The following is a 20,514-nucleotide window of genomic DNA, read 5'->3' as shown; positions in this document are numbered from 1 at the left end:
CATCTCAGGTACTTCCCCCTCCATGGAGCTCTTCCCAAACCCTTCCTCCTGTCCCCATCAGATACACTTCTTTCTCTGTTCTCACAGAGCACTCACTACAAATGCTGTTGTTGACATGTCTTCCTTGGTTGGCAGTGAACACCTAAAGGCAGCAGGGTTTTTACGGAGGCTGGGACATAGGAGATGTTCAGTAAATATTTCAGGGACTAGTAAGAATTGTTTTAGTACTTTATAGCCAGTTGAGTTCAGTGATTAGAACATGAATTGGAGCCTAACTCAAGGCATAGGTGTATCAGCTGAGGGACACACCCTTGCGGACAGTCACAGAAACAGAAGTCATTTGTGTCAGGTTGAATTTGGCAGTGTGATCTTGGCTTCCTGACAGTCCTTAGAATAATATAATTAAATAGTGTGACCTGCCTTTGGCTTTGAGAATCCTACCAAATGGTAGGGAAATAAGAAACAAGACTTTCAGCAAAGACAGCATGCTAATCAGCTCCTTGTGTCTTGTCTCGTGTTGCAAGAAAAAAGGAATCATGCAAATGTTGTATAATTGTTTGTCTTCATTATGTGAGCTTGTTCCTCACTTCATTATGCACAGAATTTACAAGTTGCTTTCTGCCTCTTTCCCATTTCAGATAGATGATTTGAAATCTCAGGAAAGGTACATGTTAATTAGTAGGACTCCGTAGAGCAAATATTAATGTAGAAACTGGTGTGAAGCAGAAGCATCAATTTATATCATCCATTATAAAATGAGAAACTGTGCACAGGTTTTCAAGGCCCAGTGATTTGGGGAGGTTGGAATCTATTTTGAGGAAATACATAAGCACAGTTGTAAGTAGATTGTCCCAATTGCTCCTGGAAATGGCAGTGAAAAATGGATGGAATGTGATGTTGAGCATGGTGTACACAAAAGAGGTGTGAGAATTAAAATTAAAGAGGAAAAACCAAAAGCAAACAGCAAATGGCTCTGGATAATGCTGGACAAGTTTTCAGGGACTTTCACTCAGCCCAGACATTTTAGTTAGTGTTCTCTTTAGTGACCTGAGCATAAACAGTATGGTTGGTTTTCTTCCATATCACACCTTGTGGTTACTGCTGATGGAAGAGACAACCCAGGAAAATGCCGTAAATATGGGACCTGTTCCTTCACAACCATGTAACGCTGCCCACTCCTCCCCAGAGCTCCTGGGGGACCTGAGTGGAATGAGGAGAGAGAGAGAACAGAGGAACTCTTTGGGGATCCCAGCACCTTTCCACATATCAGCTGGGAGACACCAGCCAAGTTACTTGCCCATTCTGAGCCTCTGCTTCTTCAACTATGGAATGTGGATAATAATATCTACTTCCTAGCAGGGTTCTAGTGAGGATTAGAAATAAGGGCAGTGGGGTTTCTGGAAGGAGCATAAACAAGGCAAGCCACTATTATACTTTTCTTGACCAAAAGGGAGAAAGCTTCAGTGTTCCAAGGTTCCCAGAGGAGAATTCTCAGTGGGTAGTTTCTGAGAACCTGTGCAGCCCCTTTCAGCAAACCCCAGAAGATTTCTGATAAAACCCCAGCAGATACAAACATAGGTTGGCATTTTTATATTTCATCAAAACCCCGAAGTCCCAATTTACAGCCATTGCTTATGTTTAATCTTAGCCTTATTCTTGATTCTTAGTCAAGTACAGAGTTCACCCAAAGAGGTGACATGGTTTCAGGGGCTCTGACATTGCTTTGGGGATGTGATTGAGACTTGGAAAGACACAGGACTCTGCTTTGAGCTGTCCCCTTCTTTATATGCTGAACACCTTTCAGACCAGTCTCACACCCTAGCCCTGAACTAGGGAGTCTACCTGTGCAAATGGGAATGGAGGTCCCAGTGGTACTGCACTCCATGATCAGGAGCCACCCCCATAATTAGACAAAGAAACAGAAACAGAATGAATACAACAGATCTTTTGGAGAAATCCAAATCACCTAGCTCCAAGAGGTTTGGTGAAAAGCCTACTCTTTCTCCATCTCCCCAGCAAAAATCCCTATGAAAAGTTTAAGCACCCAGGAAGATGGCTTTTAACAAAGCACTGAAGCAGTCAAATATATTATATAATTATGGATTTTCTAAATTTAGACCAGTGGAGAGACATCCTGTTTATAAGTACTTGAAAGGTCCAAACATTAAGGTAAGAGAAAACTGAAGGGCTGCAGAAGAGACTATATTTTAGAATGTCTTGTGGAATAGGATGAACATGAAATTATCAAGGAAATGAAGTCCAGAAGAGGCCTGCCAGTTGGGGGCTGGCATTCGGGAAAGGCAGTGTACCTGTGCTCTCTGGCCTCCTCTCTCAGGTTGGAAGGTGGGCCTTCCAGGGATTGATTCAGGGAGACAGACAAGATGAATAAAAGTCAAATTTTTAAATGTATGGTGAATGATTGTTTTCTATTGCCTGTCTTAAGAGCAGAGGCTAAGAATGAAACAATAGTAAGGTTGTCTAGGAGCATTTGGAGTGTGGAGGAAAATGAACTCTCCGCCAGTTTAAAGGCAGTGGTTATCCAGGTCACACTTGGAGAATCTGATAGATACATAGCAGCCTGTGGGGCAACAGAGGCTTCCACGGGAAGTGGGGGCCTATTGATCTTAGAATAGAAAAGTATTTTATTTTTAATTAGAAATGTTAATTAAAGATGCAAAATTCCCTTTTGAGTGACCTATTTTTAGTTAAATCAGTAAAGACTTTGATTGAGAATAGAAGTTTCAACACAGAAATAATCCTTAAGTGAGCAGACATTTACTAAGTAGAGAAACATCAGGCAAAAGATACTTCCCAAGTCAAAATGATGCTATTTATAAGTAAAAAGATAGGGAGACAGGAAAGAACCTAAAATGCATATTGTATTACTAAGTGAAAGAAGCCAGTGTGAAAAAGTTATAATTTGTATAATTCCAACTATAAGTCATTCTGGAATATAGGGACAGTGAAAAGATCAGTGGTTGCCAAGGGTTGGAATGGAAGGAAAAGGAAATGAATAGTTGGAGCACAGGGTATTTTTAGGCCTGGGATTCTGTGTGACACTATCAGGGTCAATACATGACATTATGCATTGTCAAAACTCACAGAATGTACAACACAGAGCAAACCCTAATGTAAACTATGGACTTTAGTTAATAATAATGCATCAACACTGGCTCATCAATTGTAACAAATGTTCCACACCAGTGTAAGATACTAATAGTAATATTAATAATAGGGAAAAACTAGGAGGAGGATAGGTGAGGGGGAGAAAGATTATATGGGAACTGCTTCTACTTTCTGCTTAATTTTTCTGTAAACCTAAGACTGCTCTTATGAAATAAAGTCCATTAATTAAATTTTTAAAAAAATCAGTTGGATAGCTGAAAACCTCTGGTATTAGAAGAAAAAAAATTAGTGATTACACTTATTTTATTTCATTAACAAACATGTATTAAGCCTAATAAATACTGGGCACAATGCTAGGCTCTGAAGAGCTGAGATTAGATAGGAGAATCACTACCTTCAAACATAACAACAACCATATCACTAGCCCAACAACAGTAACTAATGTTAATTGAATGCTTCTTATATTCTAGGCCCTGAATTCACTATCTCACTTAACCCCCACACACCTAAGAGGAACAAATAAGGAAACTGATATTTTACAATGTTTTGACAAATAAGGCAACAAGTTTGGGAAATTTAAATAACTTGTCCAAGGTCACCTAGCTAGTAAGTAATCATGTCAAAACAGAACTAAGGTAGTTAGACAACTGCCATACTTGGAAATCTAGTGTTTCTCCACAGGGAAAGGGAGCCAGGTAACACTTTATTTGCAAGGCTGCACAGACAATTTTTATTCTTAGTGAAGTCTTTGAGTAAAGATATTAGAACAAATTCCATCATAAACAGGAATCAGATATGGTGTTCTGCTTTAAAAAGTTGAATAACTATTTTATAGAAGAAGTCTATCAAATTATTTAATTGCATTTCTTCATTAAAATAAAATCCCTTCATTGCAATTATTGTTGCTGATAAGATAAAAATACATTAAGTTATATACAGTAATATGTATTTAACTTTATATAAATAGGAGTATTAAACTTTGCTGCATCTTGAGGCAGTTAAGTCTTTTCCATTATCCTGGGAACATTCTTGCTCAGGTCACTTTTAAAATTTAAGCAAAAGAGAACAGTGAATGTGGCAAATCAGACGGATCCTTTCTTTCCCACAGATTGATTTCATATAACCATTCTTTCAAAAGTTCACTGACTCACAGTTATGAAACCACCTTCAATTGATATAGTCTTTCTCTTAGGTCAGCAAATACATAGTCAATCTCCAACAACCAACAAACACTTACCATGTGTAAGCAGAGTAATAGAAGTTACAGACTACAAAGAAGTGAGAAGTAAGCTCACAACAAACTGGGAGACAGACAAACAAGTACACTCATGAAAATTAACTGTAGGTTTTATCATGATAGCTAACATCACATTTCCCACAGATGAATGATAGAAGCCTCAGAGATAAACAGAGTTTGTGGCAATGTTCACAAAAGGTCTGAACCCACAACCAGTAGCAACATCTTTGAAATCCATAGCTCCTGAAGGTTGGCAGTCCATTGTCTCTGTTCACCCCTGCAACCCTTATTGCCTATTGCCTCTTGAATAACTGAATATTCTTTATGAAAAAACCAGTGTCACGCATTGCAATCATTTCTGTCTAGAACACTTCTGCCTTTTCACACCCAAAAGAGGTCCTCCTTTGCAAGGTGGGCCCACAGATTTCCACTGTGCTAAATTACTGTAGAGACCAACTCCTTTCCCTGACTAGGAAGTGTGCAAACAAACCTGACCATTTCTTGGGTAACGAGGGAGGGCTCAGTAGCTCCTTGCTGTAAGGTGACTCTTCCCAGGGTAATCCTCAGAAGCCCTGGAAATAGATGTCTCCCATACCTTGAAACTATCTCTTCAAGGGTAAGACGTGTCATTTTAAAAGTTTCTCCTGAAAGTGGTAGAAAATGACTCAATAGCTCTTTGATATGAATGGCAAAGAAAAGAAGTGTAGCTGGACTCCTCATAAGATGCCTTGTCTTATTATATTTCCCAACTAGTCCCACAGTAAACATGTTCTGTGGTCAAATAAGTCTGGAGAATTCTGAAATTTTGGGGATTTACACCACAAAAAAAAATATTTTAAAACACTAGAAAATTCTGCAGTAAAAAAGTGTTTAACCTTTGTTTAACACCACCCACAGACACCCTTTTTACCCCTTTGTAACACACGTAACATGTATAGGGGAGTTCTTTGGGAATCGTCCTTTAGAGTTAAGAAATGTTCATGAATATAAATACCTATTCAGGATGCTTGGATGATGGATTTCTTTCTCATGACCAACTGTTGTTAGAGAATCAGTTTCTGCAAATTGCCCTTCTTGACAGAAAGTTCACACACATCCTCTCACTGCCCTCCATTCATTATCTGGAGCCTAAAACAGAAAATTTGATGTATTACGATGTAAACAGAAAGGTCAATCTTGTCTATCAAGACAAAAGCTTGTTAGAGAAACAGAACTATGCCCCTTTTCTAATGCTCTGAATCATCTCCTCAGGGTAGATTACTTCCTAACTTCTGGAAAAATAAAGGGACAGGTAACAAAGTCCTTGCCATTCACAGAGGAAAGGATATAAAGTACCCAATGATAATTTCTGGTTGCTGAGATGTTTATTGACTGATGGGGAACTGAAAGGAAGCCCTGCCCCACAAACCCCTGATTAGGAGTGTGGTTGCCCAAAGGTCGTATCCTGGGCTCTTTGAGCAATCCACAGGAGACCCTGCCAGTGTCTTGTACAGCTCCTATCACAACTGGCATTTGATCCTCATTCTATAGAGGTCCACTGGTGATTGTTACCAGTGATTTTGGCTCTCAGTTCTTGAGTTTGACAAAGAAAGAATTCAGAGCCAAGAACTCTAGCATAAGAGGAAGTTTATTTAGCATGCAAAGCAAAAGCACACTCAAAGAGAAGATTAGACTAGGTTGCTCAGAGAGCTGCTTTGGCCTTTTACAAAGAATGTTGGGGAGACAGAGTAAGCCAGCTGGGCTGCATGGACTCAGGAAACAAGTTACAGAGGCAAAAGAAGGGCCCTTGGAGACAGGTTCTGGGGTTTTGCTGGAGTGAGCTGCCGCTGCCCACTGCTCCGCTGGTTGCAAGTTTCATGGGGACCCTTACAGCTTAGGAAAAAGCAAAGATAGGAGCCTGAGGAAAGAAGGCACTTGGGATGCTCTAGAGAGAAAGTGTGCACTAGGTCCTTTGTCTTAAGGGTCTCTATTTAAAGGCAGACATTTTAGGGGAGGGTCTCAATAGAATATTCATCAGCTTTCCCTATGCCCTTTAATATGATGATTCATAAAAATGAGCATATAAGATCAAGGTTGTGGTCTCTATTGGTTGGTCAGTGCTAGGGTAGGGGGTCATTAGTCATTGAATCTGGTCCTGATGTCAGCCATGGTTTTCCTCTGGTTTTGCTGCTTTTCTGGGTCTGGAACTGAAACACAGCTGAAGCCTAGATGTTATCTCTAGTTTGACCAAAATTCTGTCTCTGTGGTCAACAGACCTGAGGCTTTGTTCCTAAGATTATTTGATGCTGGTCAGAACCTCATTGTCCTGAGGACTTGCTTAAAGGAGTGGACATGCAAGGGAGAAGGTGGTAGGTGAGTCAGGGTGCTCATTTTATAATCTGGGGAATTAACAGATACTGTTTATATTTGAAAGATCAGAAACTGCCAGAATTCTCTTTTTACCTTCCTTTTATTCTAACACCAGTTGTAGATTGGCATAGAGCCAAAATGGGAGTTGAAATGTGCATTGCATCATTTGTCATGCTAGCTACAAAGGAAGCAGCAGAGGTACCAGGAAATTATTCTGTGGGAATATTACTTAAAGGTGCAAGGGTAAGATAGCAAAGAAAAATTTTAAAGCAGGTTATTAGGATGATGATCAACAATGAGGAATGAATAGAAATTGTAATACATCTCTTGATGGAATGCCATGCAGTCAATAAAATGGATGTCATTTAGACATAGGAAAATGTTTGAAATATAATTTTAAGTGTAAAAAAAGTAGGTTATAAAATTTTTGTTATAAAATATCTTGTTATTTCTGGATGATAGACTTATGGATGGTTGTTTTATGCTTCATTCATCCAACAAATTTTTATAGTTTATCTATTCAAAAGGTTTATTGGGTATCTACCATGTTTTAACATTTGCTAGGGCCTGAAGTAGTGAATATGACAGTTTATAAATACAATCAAATCTCTGTTACACAGTTTACATTTCAGCGAGGAAGATACATATTGAACCAGTGATGATTTAAAAGTGTGATCTTAAAAAAAAAGTGATCTTTATGATGGAGGACATTCATGATGTTAGTAGAACATAGAACACAGGTCCTAAACCTAATCTAGGAATCTGGGAAAGATTCCTTCAACCAATTAGTTTTCTTTTAAATAAGAGGGTTTTTTTTATTTGTGTGTTGTTGTTTTTTTTTAGTAGGAGCAGTGTTACCTCAATTACTAAAAATCTATTAACTCAGGAAAATTTCTCAAGGGAAACAATGAAATATTAGTTGAGATCATCTTTAGAATCTGGAATCTGAGTAATTTTGTATTCTTCTTTATACTTCTGTAATTTTTCCAAGTTTCCTACAAGGAGGATGAATAGCTTTGATAATCTAAAGAGATTATTAGAAGTTACTGTTACCTGTGAAGCAGTTAGATATCTGTGCAATTTGAGATCTTCCTATGGAAGCAGAAGGTAGTTAGTTACTAATCTATCTATCTAAAGCACAGTTACAAGTAGTTACCAGGCCACCTGTCCAACCTGGGCTGTCATTGAAGATGTAGATTCATTTCAACAAATATGCCAGCCGGCATGGCTCAGGGGCTGAGGGTCAACCTATGAATCAGGAGATCACGGTTCAATTACCAGTCAGGGCATATGCCCGGGTTGCAGGCTTGATCCCCAGTGTGAGGCATGCAGGAGGCAGCCGATCAATGATTCTCTCTGACCATTGATGTTTCTATCTCTCTTTGCTTCTCCCTTCCTCTCTGAAATCAATAAAAATATATATTTAAAACAAACAAACACACACACATACACACACACACACAAATGTTTCAGTTAGCAACTTGAAGATTGTCTTTGCCATAAATTTTGCTAGTTGAAGCACACATTGGGGTACTCCTCAAAAGGGCAAGGAGATGCAGACAGCAGGAATAAGTCCAGCAGTTACCTATTATTTCTAATATTTCTTTATTCATTGCATTGCTGTGCCTTGTCTTTTTTAATTTTACCCATACCCTATATTCTGTTTTATTTAAATTGGTTCTCCAAAGACTCCTTTTAAAAAATTATTCCTACATGTAAGATAAAAATCTGTCAGTGGCGATTTTTATGGACTTGGGTATTTAGCTTACTGCACATGTAAGTCCTCTACATCATGTTATTTCTCCAGCCACACATCTCTATAATTATTTTGAAAAGCACATAACTCTATACTTTATCAAAAGATTTCTATTTTCCCAGGTGAACTATGTGGAAAATCAAAGTAAGCATATTAAGTTGGCAATGTCTTTTGAAACCTAATGTTATAATTACAAGATTCAGCTTAAAGGTAAATTGCAGTATATACATACAGAAACTTATGTGTGTTTTCATGCCTAGGGAGATTTACATGTGATAATATTTACCAATATAAGGAAAGTCTAAGAAAAGATACCTTAGCATTGGTGTGTGAATATGACACTTTACCTAAATTCATCTTCTCACTTCAGTTTGTTCATGTGTCTCTGCTACAAAAGGCTGGTAGTCAAAAGAACTACCAGTAACTAGTTGAGTAACTTCCGGTAAGTCATTTTAACCTTTCTGGTTCTCATTTAAACCAAATGATCTCTTCAAGTCATTTCTAAAGTGAACATTCAGTGATTTGATGAGATCTATCTTTTGAATAAATTGTGAGTAGGGACTACTCTGCACAGTCGCTGTTCCTCTGGGTATGGGCCTTTTGTTCCTCACTTTTAGTCAGAGCCACTTCGTTCCTAACCAACAATACCTACTTTAGGAAAATCTCACTACAAGGACTCAACAGTGATGAGGGAGCTATACTAAAACAACATCCTCCATCTGGCCCAATAAGGTAAATCCAAAGCATGTGTCTTCTCTGGAGGAACCTCCCAGGCCTCCCTAGCTTAATGTCCTGGTCTTATCCCTTTCCTCATTCTTCTTCTGCATGCACTTATCTGAACTTCCCCTCCGAATCTACTTCCACCTCTAGATTGACATCCAAGCTGATATTTGCCAATGCAGACAGAGAAGGGTTCATGAAAGACAGTCAGCAAAAAACTTGAGATTCATTTCAACTTGAAGCAAAAATTATGGTTCTATATGCTCCCTACCAACATAAAACACAGCTTTTCTCTAAAATCTCAATCATTATTCATAATCCTGATCTTCTATTAACAATTCACATCTTTCCTGGAAACACATTTCTTTCTCTGTTCTCTCATGTCAAAAGTACATTCTAGCCCAGCCGGGTGTGGCTCAGCAGTTGAGTGTCAAGCCAGGAACCAAGAGGTCACTAGTTCGATTCCTGGTCAGGGCATATGCCTGGGTTGCGGGCTTGATCCCCAGTAAGGGGTGTGCAGGAGGCAGCCAAGCAATGATTCTCTCTCATCATTGATGTTTCTATCTCTCCCTTCCTCTCCCTGCCTCTCTGAAATCAATTATATATATATATATATATATATATATATATATATATATATATATATATATATATATATATTTTAAAGCATGTTCCATAGTGCAATGATCCGACTATGGGCTGACTTCTCTGGAAACTGCCAGAATTCTCTTTTTACCTTCCTTTTATTCTAACACCAGTTGTAGATTGGCATAGAGCCAAAATGGGAGTTGAAATGTGCATTGCATCATTTGTCATGTTAGCTACAAAGGAAGCAGCAGAGGTACCAGAAATGAAAACGAGGAAATTTCTGATAAACAACTCTGATGGTTATCTAGAAGGTGAATTGAATCATAGATATCAGAGTTTGACACTGCAATTTGAATTGCACAATTAGAGATAACTGCCTCCCACCTACATAATAATATCAATTTAATTCCAAATGTGAGTGTGGTTTTATAGTCATTCCATTCTGTGGTAGTGCCAGAGAGCATTTATTTATCAGGCTCCCATGGAGCACATTTGAATTTGGAAAAAGAAATGATTAATTAAAAAAAACAACACACAACCTGGGTGCCCTTGATATGGATACTATCATAGTATTTGGAAGTAAAATGAATGAATTTACCTTTTAGCAGGCTCAGTATGCATCAGTGCAAACATGCCCTGTTAGCAAGCAGTTTAAACCTTTTCCAATATAGAATAGGAAGTTAATCGATGCTTTTCTCATTGGGCTTGCAACTAAATAAAGATTGTTTAACTCAGGCACCTCTTACTGGTCCTTTCTCTAATTTGGTAATTTAAAAAGTCTACAATTACTGAGAGACGAGACAAAGGAGGAGCAGTAAGCTTCTGGAAGAACTTAAAATCTTTGCTGCACCCCAGACTGCCCCCGGTTTGTGCCCCTTCATCATGGGAATAGCTCTTGCCATCATTAAAAAGCTTGACCTGCATTTTAAGAGACTTACTGGTATTATTGGTTTTGCCTCTGCAGACTCATAATTCCATTACCTGTTCTTGGGAGGAAAAAGCAAAAAGAGGCTTGAAAGCTGAGTGCCTCTACACTCCTGTCTCCTTGTTCTTCATTCTTATCCAGGCAGGAAGGCCATGGGACACTTTGTCTCTTAGCAAAGGAATATTTTCAGATATTGAGGTATTGCACAAGACAACTGGTCAGAGAAGTTAGGAGGGCAAGGGAAGAGGAGGATCGGGAGCCACCCCCATAAGTGGTTGCTGCTTTCCCTGCAGTACTGTGCATTGATAGACTTCCCTTTCCTCCAACTCTCCCTTCCTTTCCCCTCGCATTCGCTGTCTCTTTTTCTGATCCTTAAATTGGCCTTTCCTAGTAAAAGGTCAATATGTTTTCACGCTTGGGAAATTTCATTCAAGAATTTTTGTCAATGGACAAGTCATAAGAAGCTCTTCCATTTTAGGGCTGGTTGACGTCACCAAGGAGGCGATAAATATCTGTTGATATAATTGGATGTGAGATTCAGTGTTGAGATAGCAAAATTTCTGCCCCTGATTTCCTGGCAGGGCCCAATGATTTATGCAGGAGCAGAGGCAGCACGCAATCGAGCTGTCAAGAGAGCGTCAGCTTATTAAGCAAATGCTGCGTGATTTCTGAAGAGGGTCGACGCTATAAAATCCCACTCCAGGCTCCGGTGTGGAGAAACTCAGAGCCCAAGTCCGTTGAGAGACTGAAGAGAAAGAGAAGAGGGGAGAAAAAACCCACAGTGGAAACAGAAAGGAGAAAGAAAGAAAACCCCTGAAAAAGCCCGGAGACATTAATCTGCAGCAGCGCCTCAGAAGGTAGGGAGCCTAGACGGAAACGCGGCTCCAACTTCGCATGCCTGAGCTGCCACCGTGCGCGCTGCGGAGCCCTGACCCTGCCCTTCCAGTGGTGTGTGTGTGTGTGTGTGTGTGTGTGTGTGTGTGTGTGTGTGTGTCTGTGTCTGTGTTTGCTGACTGCCTCAAGATCCCGATAGTAGCTGGGATATGGCAAAAGCAAACTTAGACGGCTACTCATCGTTACCCGAACTTCCAATTATTCCTTTCCGGCTGTGTAGACGAGCACCCCATTGATCCCGATCCCCGAAAGAAGGGCGCTGGAGCAGGGATGGATGAGGAGGAGGACGAGACGCAGCTTTTAATTTGGAGGAAAAAGCTGATACATCCGAAAGGGAGTGGGAGTTAAGAGCGGTTGAGGTATTAAATTTGTAGATCCTCTCTAGAGCTCGGGAAATCAGTTTTAGAGATCGTTAGGAAGGGGATTTGGGGACTGTCTCTTTGGGGGTTTCGGAAGGAGAGGGATCATTCCAGCCTGGCGAGGGGCTGAGCTTTGGTGCCTAGCCCCGCAGGCGTCCGTTTTCCTGCTCCCCCTTTCACTCCAGCTCTGTAAGTCCTACTTCGGGAGCTTCAGCACCGCGGACAGCGCCCGCCCGAGCCCCAGCCAAGTCTGAGTGTCCTGTGGGAAGACGACATACTCCCTCCCTCCCCCCCGCACCCTCCCCCCCGCACCCCCCCCCCCCGCGCGCGCGCGCACACACACACACACACACACACACACAGCACAGCGCACCTCCCAGTTGAGCTAAACTATGACCAACTCTTTCTTTCTCTCTTTCCTTCTTCTAGTGCCTCTAACATGAGACTGCCGCTGCTCATGACCGCGGGCGTCCTGCTCGTGGCTCTCCTGCCCTGCCCGCCATGCAGGGCCCTCCTCATCCGGGGGCCTGTTCCAGGCGCCCGACAGGCCCCACAACTTCCCCAACCCCTAGATTTCTTCCAGCCGCCACCGACGCAGGTCCTTCCAGTTCGGCCGGTCCCGCTCATCATGGGGGAAGAATACTTCTTCCGCCAAGGTAACCTCAATAAGAGCCCCGCTGCTCCCCTCTGGTCAGCCTCCTCGCCCCTCGCCGGCCGCAGCAGCAGCCACCTTTTCCCTCACAAGGTAGCCGCCAACTTTTTCCACGCGTTGAGGCAGCTGCGATCGCTTCCCCGGCGCCCGCTCAATAGACCTGCGGGTCCTGCTGAGCGAGGTGCCGAGAGCGCCCTCAGCGGTCGCCAGGAGGCCCAGGAAAGGGAGAGGCGATCCAAGGAAACTACCACCTCACTGGATCTCACCTTCCACATCCTCCGAGAAGTCTTGAAAATGGCCAAGGCCGAGCAGTTAGCACAGCAAGCTAAAAGCAACAGGAAACTGATGGAGATTGTTGGGAAATGAAACGGCGCGTTTGGCCAAAGCGATTCTGCATTTAGCACAAAAATAAAAAATAATATAGTATTCTGTACCATAGCGTGGCTCTGATACCATTTGTTTATTTTTATATAGCTTGAAACGTAGAGGATGTATAACAAGAGCGCCTCTTCTCCTTAATTAGAATGCACAAAGTGTATTCATGTGCAGTAATAGCAACAAAATGGTATTTGTATTGTCTACTTTTAGTTTCCATTTCCAGGTGTGCTTAATGTAATTAAAAGAGTATAGACCCAGGAGGAAACGTTTTGAAGAAGCAGACAGAAATCACCCAATTGATTTTGCTGTGGTCTGAACCAAAGAGAATGTGATTCTCTTTGGTGGGTGAGAGAAATCATGTAAGCTCTCTGAATCAACTTTTCCTTGTAAATGTTTCAGTAATAAAACATCCTTACAATCCTTGGTCAATTTGTTTGTGTAAGAGAGTGTGCAATAGTTATCCTATATAATAAAAGGCTAATATGCAAATTGACCAAACAGCAAAACGACCTGTTGCTATGATATGCACTGACCACCAGGGGCAGACACTCAACGCAGGAGCTGCCCCTTGGTGGTCAGTGCGCTCCCACAGGGGGAGTGCTGCTCAGCCAGAAGCCGGGCTCGCAGCTGGCGAGCGCAGTGGCAGGAGCCTCTCCCGCCTCCACACAAGTGCTAAGAACCCCTTGGGGATATCCGACTGCTGGCAGGTGGACATTCCTTGAGGGGTCCCAGACTGTGAGAGGGAGCAGGCCGGGCTGAGGGACCCCTCCCCCCCCCCCACTCCGTGCACTGGGCCTCTATTATTTTTAATAAATGCTGCAAAGGTAATCCTGATTACTTTTTCTTTTCAATAATAGTAGTAGAAATAGTCTCAGCTACTGGACTCCTCCAAACTTACTTAGACACAAGTAAAGACAAAATCCCTTGCGTTTTTTCTACTACAAATACAAAGATAAGCTAGTGGCTAACACAGATCCTGCAGTCTCCTTGGGTTCATCTCTGTACCTCAGATTACTCTTCTAAGATTGAGTTAAATAATTTGAGAAGTTGCTTCCAGCTCTAAGACTTGCTAATTCTATACATGGAAGATCTATTCATAATGGAAATAACATTTAGCATGATTAACTATAAGATGTAAACTAATTGGGGAGGGTGGGGAAGGAGGAAAGGGAAAGAGGAGAATGGTTGAGGAAGGGCACGTCTACAAACTATAGGGCCAAATGCCTCATTTTTTTTCCTATGAGAAAGTTTCATACATTATTCAGCCATTATTTTGCTATCATAAATAATTTTTCTAAGCTATTTTCCAATGCCTACTTCTAATAGGAGAAATTTGATAGCCTCTCCACTTAAAACAACTAAATTTAGTTGCTATGAAATGGCACTTGAGACAATTTCTATAAATATTTTGACTTTAATACCTCCACAAATACCCTCCTCATTTATGTCTATGCCAACAGTAATCACTTTCATTTTAGTAATATAAACTATCTCTATTCACTTCTAAATTCAAACAACATATCTAGTTAGTTTTACAACGCATTCACCGTTGGTAAGTTTAGTTACAACTTAAAAAATTCAATTGAGCCCTAGCTGGTTTTTGCTCAGTGAATAGAGCATCGGCCTGTGGACTACTAGTAGTGGTCCGTGAGGTCCAAAAGGTTGGCAACCACTGGACTAAAGGGTCCCGGGTTCAATTCCAGTCAGGGTCACATGCCAGGTTGCAGGCTTGATCCCCAGTGGGGGGTGTACAGGAGGCAGCTGATCAGTGATTCTCTCTCATCACTGATGTTTCTATCTCTCTGTCCCTCTCCCTTCCTCTCTGAAATCAATAAAAATATATTTTTAAAAAAGAATCTCATCCAAAATTTAACATCTTACACAATTATTAACACAAAATTAATCATGGAGTTAATTTTAAAATATAAGACTATAAAACTCCTAGGTAAAAAAAATCAATTGATCGTTTAATACTTCAAAATTAATTTGGATGTATGAAGATGCTTCTTCCCTTGGGACCCTTTAAATAACTTGACTAATGGATTAATAAGATAAAATAAAACACTGAATAAATCATTATAAGACTAAGTTGTTAAAAACAGCATTTATTTAAGAGTTCATACAGAGTAAAGTTGTATTTATGTTCTGAAGGAGGCATTATGGTGGGACAAATAAAACATGATTTAAATATATATACATATATAATGTAGTATATATATGTATATATGTGTGTATATATATATGTGTGTGTGTGTGTGTGTGTGTGTGTGTGTGTGTATACATACATATATATATTTAAATACATGAAGTTGTGTCTCATTGGATACATGAGAAAGTAGATGGTTCCTGTGGAAAGGTTTTTTCCCCCAATTAAAGTGCTTGTTATCTGCATATCTAAAACTAGATTAGAAAAATGTCACAAGAAATGTCCTAGGCCTTCAGCCTTCTGGACTACGAAAGTGTCAGAGTCAAAGAACATTTCTAGATATATGTCCAGCAACATATATTATGGATAAGAGGAAACCTTTGTGAAACATATCATACCTTTGGTCAATGATTTACCTTTTGTCCATATATTGATAAATCAGTCACTTCTACATTAATAGTGAATTTCACTGACCATATGCATTGTTAACAAGGAAAGAGGAAAAGAGCTATTATATAATAACAAAAACCAGTGCCTATTAGAGACAAGAGTGTAGTGCCCACTTTTTTCAGTGCTTGCCACTTGTTACTGACACATGCTCACACATACTACACTGACACATCCTTCATACTGTTTCCCACACAATAAAGACTTGCATAAGATCAAGTTTCTTTTTCCCAATGCTTTCTGCAGCTGTTTTCCCTTAATGTGTTAGATAAGTCATCTGGAATTAAAGATTTTTCTTTTGTTGCAGAAATCTTGTTCTGAGGTCCCTTTCATCATTTACATCATATTAATTTCATCTAGGTTCCCTGCTACTTGTGTGCATTTCAGCCAGGCAGACAGAGGGACAGCAGTTGGAATGAACATCATTCGTTCAGGGAGTTCAACCAGGAAAAGGAGAAAATATGGCGAGCTGGCTCAGAATCAGCTCCATTCCCACTCCCTGAAGCTGCAGCCTGTCCCTGGAAGGGAGGATCCTCAAATCCAATCTGCAACAGAAGGAAATCTGAATGAGAGGAGGAAGAGGCTAGTCCTTTTTTGGGTTGGTCCAGCCACTTTTCTACTGAGGAGAAAGGATCATCACAATAATAATTATATAGAACATAATTATTATTAGGGATGGGAAGCAAGCTCAGGTTATTTTGGCCATGGTCAAGAGCCATGAAAAATGCACACTCATGATCCAAAAAGGGGCAACAGTAATGCATGCAGTGGGAAGTTCTTGGGAAAGAGTCCAGGCTATTCTACTTTTTTTAAAGGCCACTTGTACATTATTTACTGAAAGGAAAGTTGCTATGAAGCTAATGGGAATTCGGATTTAGAAAAATCTGCAGAATAAATAAAATCCTGTTTTAAATGACATTGTTATATAACATGATATTGCAGGACAAATCTCTGCACTGCTAAAGTAAGAATTTCTACTAGGATGTGAATATATATAGTATAATTTTTGCAAAAATGCAGGCTTAGTTTTGAGCAAATCATGAATGAAAGGACTTTTTTTCTTTAGGCCATAAAAATCTAATAACGTCAATACTTCTAAAAAAATATCTGTCTTTTATAGATAACACTATAAAAACACTTATCTTTTATAGATACATGACAGATACAAGTTATAATTTTGAAGTAATTGTTCAATCTAATCTATAAGTGAAATTTACAGGGTAGGGCAAAAGTAAGTTTACAGTTATTTGTGTAGAAGATAATATAATAATAAAATAATAATACAAGAATAACATGTTTCACATATTTAAAACTATAAACCTACTTTTGCCACACCCTGTATTTATGTTGTTTTGAGTTTAAACTATAACTTGGTAAAATGAGAGACAATTATAAAGAAGTCTTGTTGAAATGCAATTCGATGTATAAACTCAAACTCCTTATACTTAAAGGGACCATGACAAACACAGGTCTTCCTAGAACTACCAAAGACAGGCTAAGACATATTCTGATGACTTAGATTATCCCACTGGATTAAAACGCCATTGATTTCAAAGCAATGAGGTAGGCACATGCATTCAACTTAGACACGCCTTATGATTTTATGAAACTGCTATATGAATGGACAATACCTATCACAGGCAAAGCAGAACTTGGATAAATACTAGTATGTAGTAGTTTTGTTGCCACTCAAAATACTTTCAAGTGAAAAATGAGTGCCTGTCCTGCACTTTACCAGATTTTACCCTAAATATATGTTTTGGGGTACTGTTTCAAGTTCAGCAAAATTATCCCAAGTCCTTATGACTTTGGAATTATCTCTCCATGGCTATGTTGCTCCCTAAGATGATGAAATCATATTAGCCACAGTAGAATAAAACTGAGGCATGTGGTTTTCTATGAAGGAACAGTTGAGACATCAAGTGCATTTGGGCTTTTACAAAAAAGTTACTATTGGATTCTGTTGGTAATGGGCTGGCTACTTCAATGTGCTTGAAGTTGAGGTGGAATGAACATCATTTTGACAGAATCCTGTGCCTATTTACACACATCAAATTAGTCTCCCCACCATAGTCACCTTACTCTCACAAATCCTAAAAAACAAACAAACAAACAACAACCACTAAGTAAACTGGGCATCTCATTGATGTGTAAAATACTTTTTTCTAACCATTCTGAAGGAGTGAATATGAATTCTGCCTGGAGGAACAGACCACCAAGTCCATTTTGTAGCTTATTTTCCTTGAAGACAATTTCTAATCTAAAAAAACTACCACAGTAGCTGTTCTAAAATATCTAAAGGATGATGCTAGTTGGGTAACGTATTTTCTGCAGAAGGATATAGTCTGTGTGAAACTGCTGGTTGCTAACAAACCATTTGGGACTGCTTTCAGAATTTCCATATATTTTTGTGCTTTTCTGTACTCGAGTTTAAAATCTTTCATTTTAAATGTTGTTAGTTGCTAATACCCTACAGCCTTCAAAACTTGATATTAAACAGTTTGCTGCTTTCACACCCTCATCTTCTCAGTCAGTTATGAGATTTCCTTCCAAACAATATGGAACTTATCTTTCAGATAAGCTGTCTTTCAGAGAAGAAAGGCCAGTGCCAGAGTGGGGGCCAAGAGCATAGGTTATCCAGAATATCTTTGGGAGAAAAGTATTTAAAAATCAGGGGCAAGGATGTGGAGAAAAAGAAACTCTTTTGCTGTTGATGGGAATGTAAAATGGTGTAGCTATGTGGAAAATAGTAAGATGGTTCCTCAAAAAATTCAACGTGGAAGACCATATCACCCAGCAATTCCATTTTTGGTTATATACTCAAAAGAAATGAAGGCAGAGACTCACACAGATATTTGCACACTTGTGTTTATAGCAGCCCTATTCATTATCGTTAGGAGGTGGAAGCAACCCAAGTGTCCATCACTGGATGAATAAACAAAATGTGGCATGTACATATAATGGAATATTATTCAGCCTTAAAAAGAAGGGAAATTCTGGCACATGCTACTGAAATAGGAATTTTTAGGGGTGAAAAAAGACAGGTTTAGGAAATTTTAGAAATTAAGGGGACCATGGAAGAAGCACAGGGCTGCAGAGCAGCAGAAGGTGTATTTCCATAGAATAGGGGAGCTGAAAAGCTCCAACAGGTACATTTCCATAGAATGAGGGAGCTGGAAACAGCAGAAGGTCTATATTTATAAAATAAAGGGAAGGAAGCCCCTCATTCAGAGGAAGAAGAAGAAAGCCCAAAGAAAATAAGAAAACATGGGACGGGAGCTCAGGAGTTACTATAGTAACCAGTCTAAGGGAATAGTGACTAATCAGACGGGATATCAGGGCACACAGATCTACAGCCTTTATAAACTGTGGAAACAGGGACTCAGTGGGACTCTTCCCCCGCCCGACATGGGAGTCTGTACTTGTTCTTTAATAAATTTCCACCTTTGCTGTACCACCTTCCGTCCGTGGACAAAGAGCCCGGGAACCATCTTGCCCAGAGGAACACTGCGTGTTCTGGTCCAAAAATTCCATTTCACTACAACATGGATGAACCTTGAGGACACTGGCTAAATAAAATAAGCCCATCAGAAAAAGACAAATACTGTATGATTCCACTTATATGAAATATCTAAAGTAGCCAAATTTATAGAAACAAAGTAGAATGGTGGTTGACAGTGGCTAGGGGTAGAAGGCAATGGGGAGTTGTTTCAGTTTGGGTACAGACTTTCAGTTTTGCAGCATGAAAAAGTTCTGGCGATTAGTTGTACAACAAAGGGAATATACTTAACACCACTGAAATGTAATTTAGAAATTGTTAAAATGGTAATCTTTATGTTATATATTTTTACCACAATTATTTTTTTAATTAGAAGACTTCACATTAAATTCTGAATTTGTAGGTTCTCTTGACAAAATGGAAATGTAGCACCCAGAAATAACCTGCATGGAGTGCTGAGCAGCGCTGCTCCTTTGAACTGAGTTAGTCCTCTCTCTCTCTCTCTCTCTCTCTCTCTCTCTCTCTCTCTCTCTCTCTCTCTCTCTCTCTTGTCTTTCTCTCTCTCCTGCTTTGCTTTCCAGTGTCCACAACCCCCTTTTGCCTCCCTGATGCAAGCCTGGTTTCAGTGGCTACTTATCATTGTGCTTGTACAATTGCTATGCTCAGAGCAGAGTTAAGAGGAAAGCAAATTATATCTTGTATTTATGCATCTGTCAACATTTTCTTTTACTTGACCTGCTTTTCCATTAATGTTACCTTCTTAGTCAGAAGGGCAACACCAGCTTGTTGCTCTTAATAGAAGGCTAGGTTTAGTAGGAAGGTGTCAAAGAAAAGAGAGTAAAATGCTCAGTGGAATATTTGACTTGATTTTTATGCTAAGTGTGATGAATTTTTTTTAAAGCCAACATGTTTCTTGTGGCAAGATTCTTGAAAATCAAAGCATGAAACTGCTTTCCTTGCTCAGCTGAGGCCAGATGTGTTCCTGGGCACTTAGCATAGGAATATAACTGGGTGCAGATTGGTGAACATGCTCTTGCTTTGGCTTGCGGGCAATGCCAGCAACCCCTTTTTACCTAAATGGTCCACCAACTGAACAAAACTAAACAGATGCTTTCCTGACATTCATTCCAGCACAAGTCTGGGTAGCCACATTTGGGAGGAGAATTATTAGATTTTTGACTGACCCAAAGTAAAAGGGTGAGCTTTGCTAGGTCATTTTGATCCGTAATCAGTGCCCTCAGGCTGCCTCTAAGCTTTCTAAGACTCCATGAGGTGCCAGCCTCAGTCCTTCCCCAAATGATCATCCCCTATATCACCCATGATCCTGATCCATTAAAATTTATCAATCTTGTGTCCCATTCCCTCAGGCTTATCCAAGCGATAGTAATTAATCTGATTAACTGAATTGCAAGTAATATATTAATGGGTGACCATGGCT

General features: G+C 39.9%; 2 protein-coding genes across 4 annotated transcripts in view; one reads left to right on the top strand and one right to left on the bottom strand.

Moving 5' to 3' along the window:
* The first annotated feature begins 11,332 nt into the window (after positions 1-11,332).
* Positions 11,333-13,383, top strand: CRH (corticotropin releasing hormone). Of its 2 annotated transcripts, XM_080646752.1 has the most exons (3): positions 11,333-11,558; positions 11,816-11,954; positions 12,384-13,383. In XM_080646752.1, the coding sequence occupies exon 3, from the start codon at positions 12,394-12,396 to the stop codon at positions 12,970-12,972; it is 579 nt and encodes a 192-aa protein (XP_080502878.1). In that variant the 5' UTR covers positions 11,333-11,558; positions 11,816-11,954; positions 12,384-12,393; the 3' UTR covers positions 12,973-13,383. The 2 variants fall into 2 exon arrangements, with proteins under 2 accessions (XP_080502878.1, XP_080502877.1); XM_080646751.1 differs by lacking the exon at positions 11,816-11,954.
* Positions 13,384-15,999: 2,616 nt separating this feature from the next.
* The window catches only part of TRIM55 (tripartite motif containing 55), a gene marked incomplete at its 3' end in the record, with an annotated part of 38,943 nt that continues 34,428 nt past the window's right edge, over positions 16,000-20,514 (bottom strand). Inside the window, exon 10 of one of the 2 annotated variants that reach the window (XM_080646792.1) lies at positions 16,000-16,122. In XM_080646792.1, coding sequence (XP_080502918.1) covers positions 16,000-16,122 — 123 coding nt within the window. The remainder of the gene's footprint in view (positions 16,123-20,514) is intronic. The other variant, XM_080646793.1, reaches the window with a different exon arrangement.

Source organism: Plecotus auritus (genome assembly GCF_963455305.1).
Source record: "Plecotus auritus genome assembly, chromosome: 11".
Lineage (NCBI taxonomy): Eukaryota > Metazoa > Chordata > Mammalia > Chiroptera > Vespertilionidae > Plecotus > Plecotus auritus.
This window is presented reverse-complemented; position numbering and strand designations above follow the sequence as displayed.

Coding starts and splice junctions, on each gene's coding strand:
- CRH (XM_080646751.1), top strand. CDS start 12,394: ATGAGACTGCCGCTGCTCATGACCGCGGGCGTCCTGCTCGTGGCTCTC.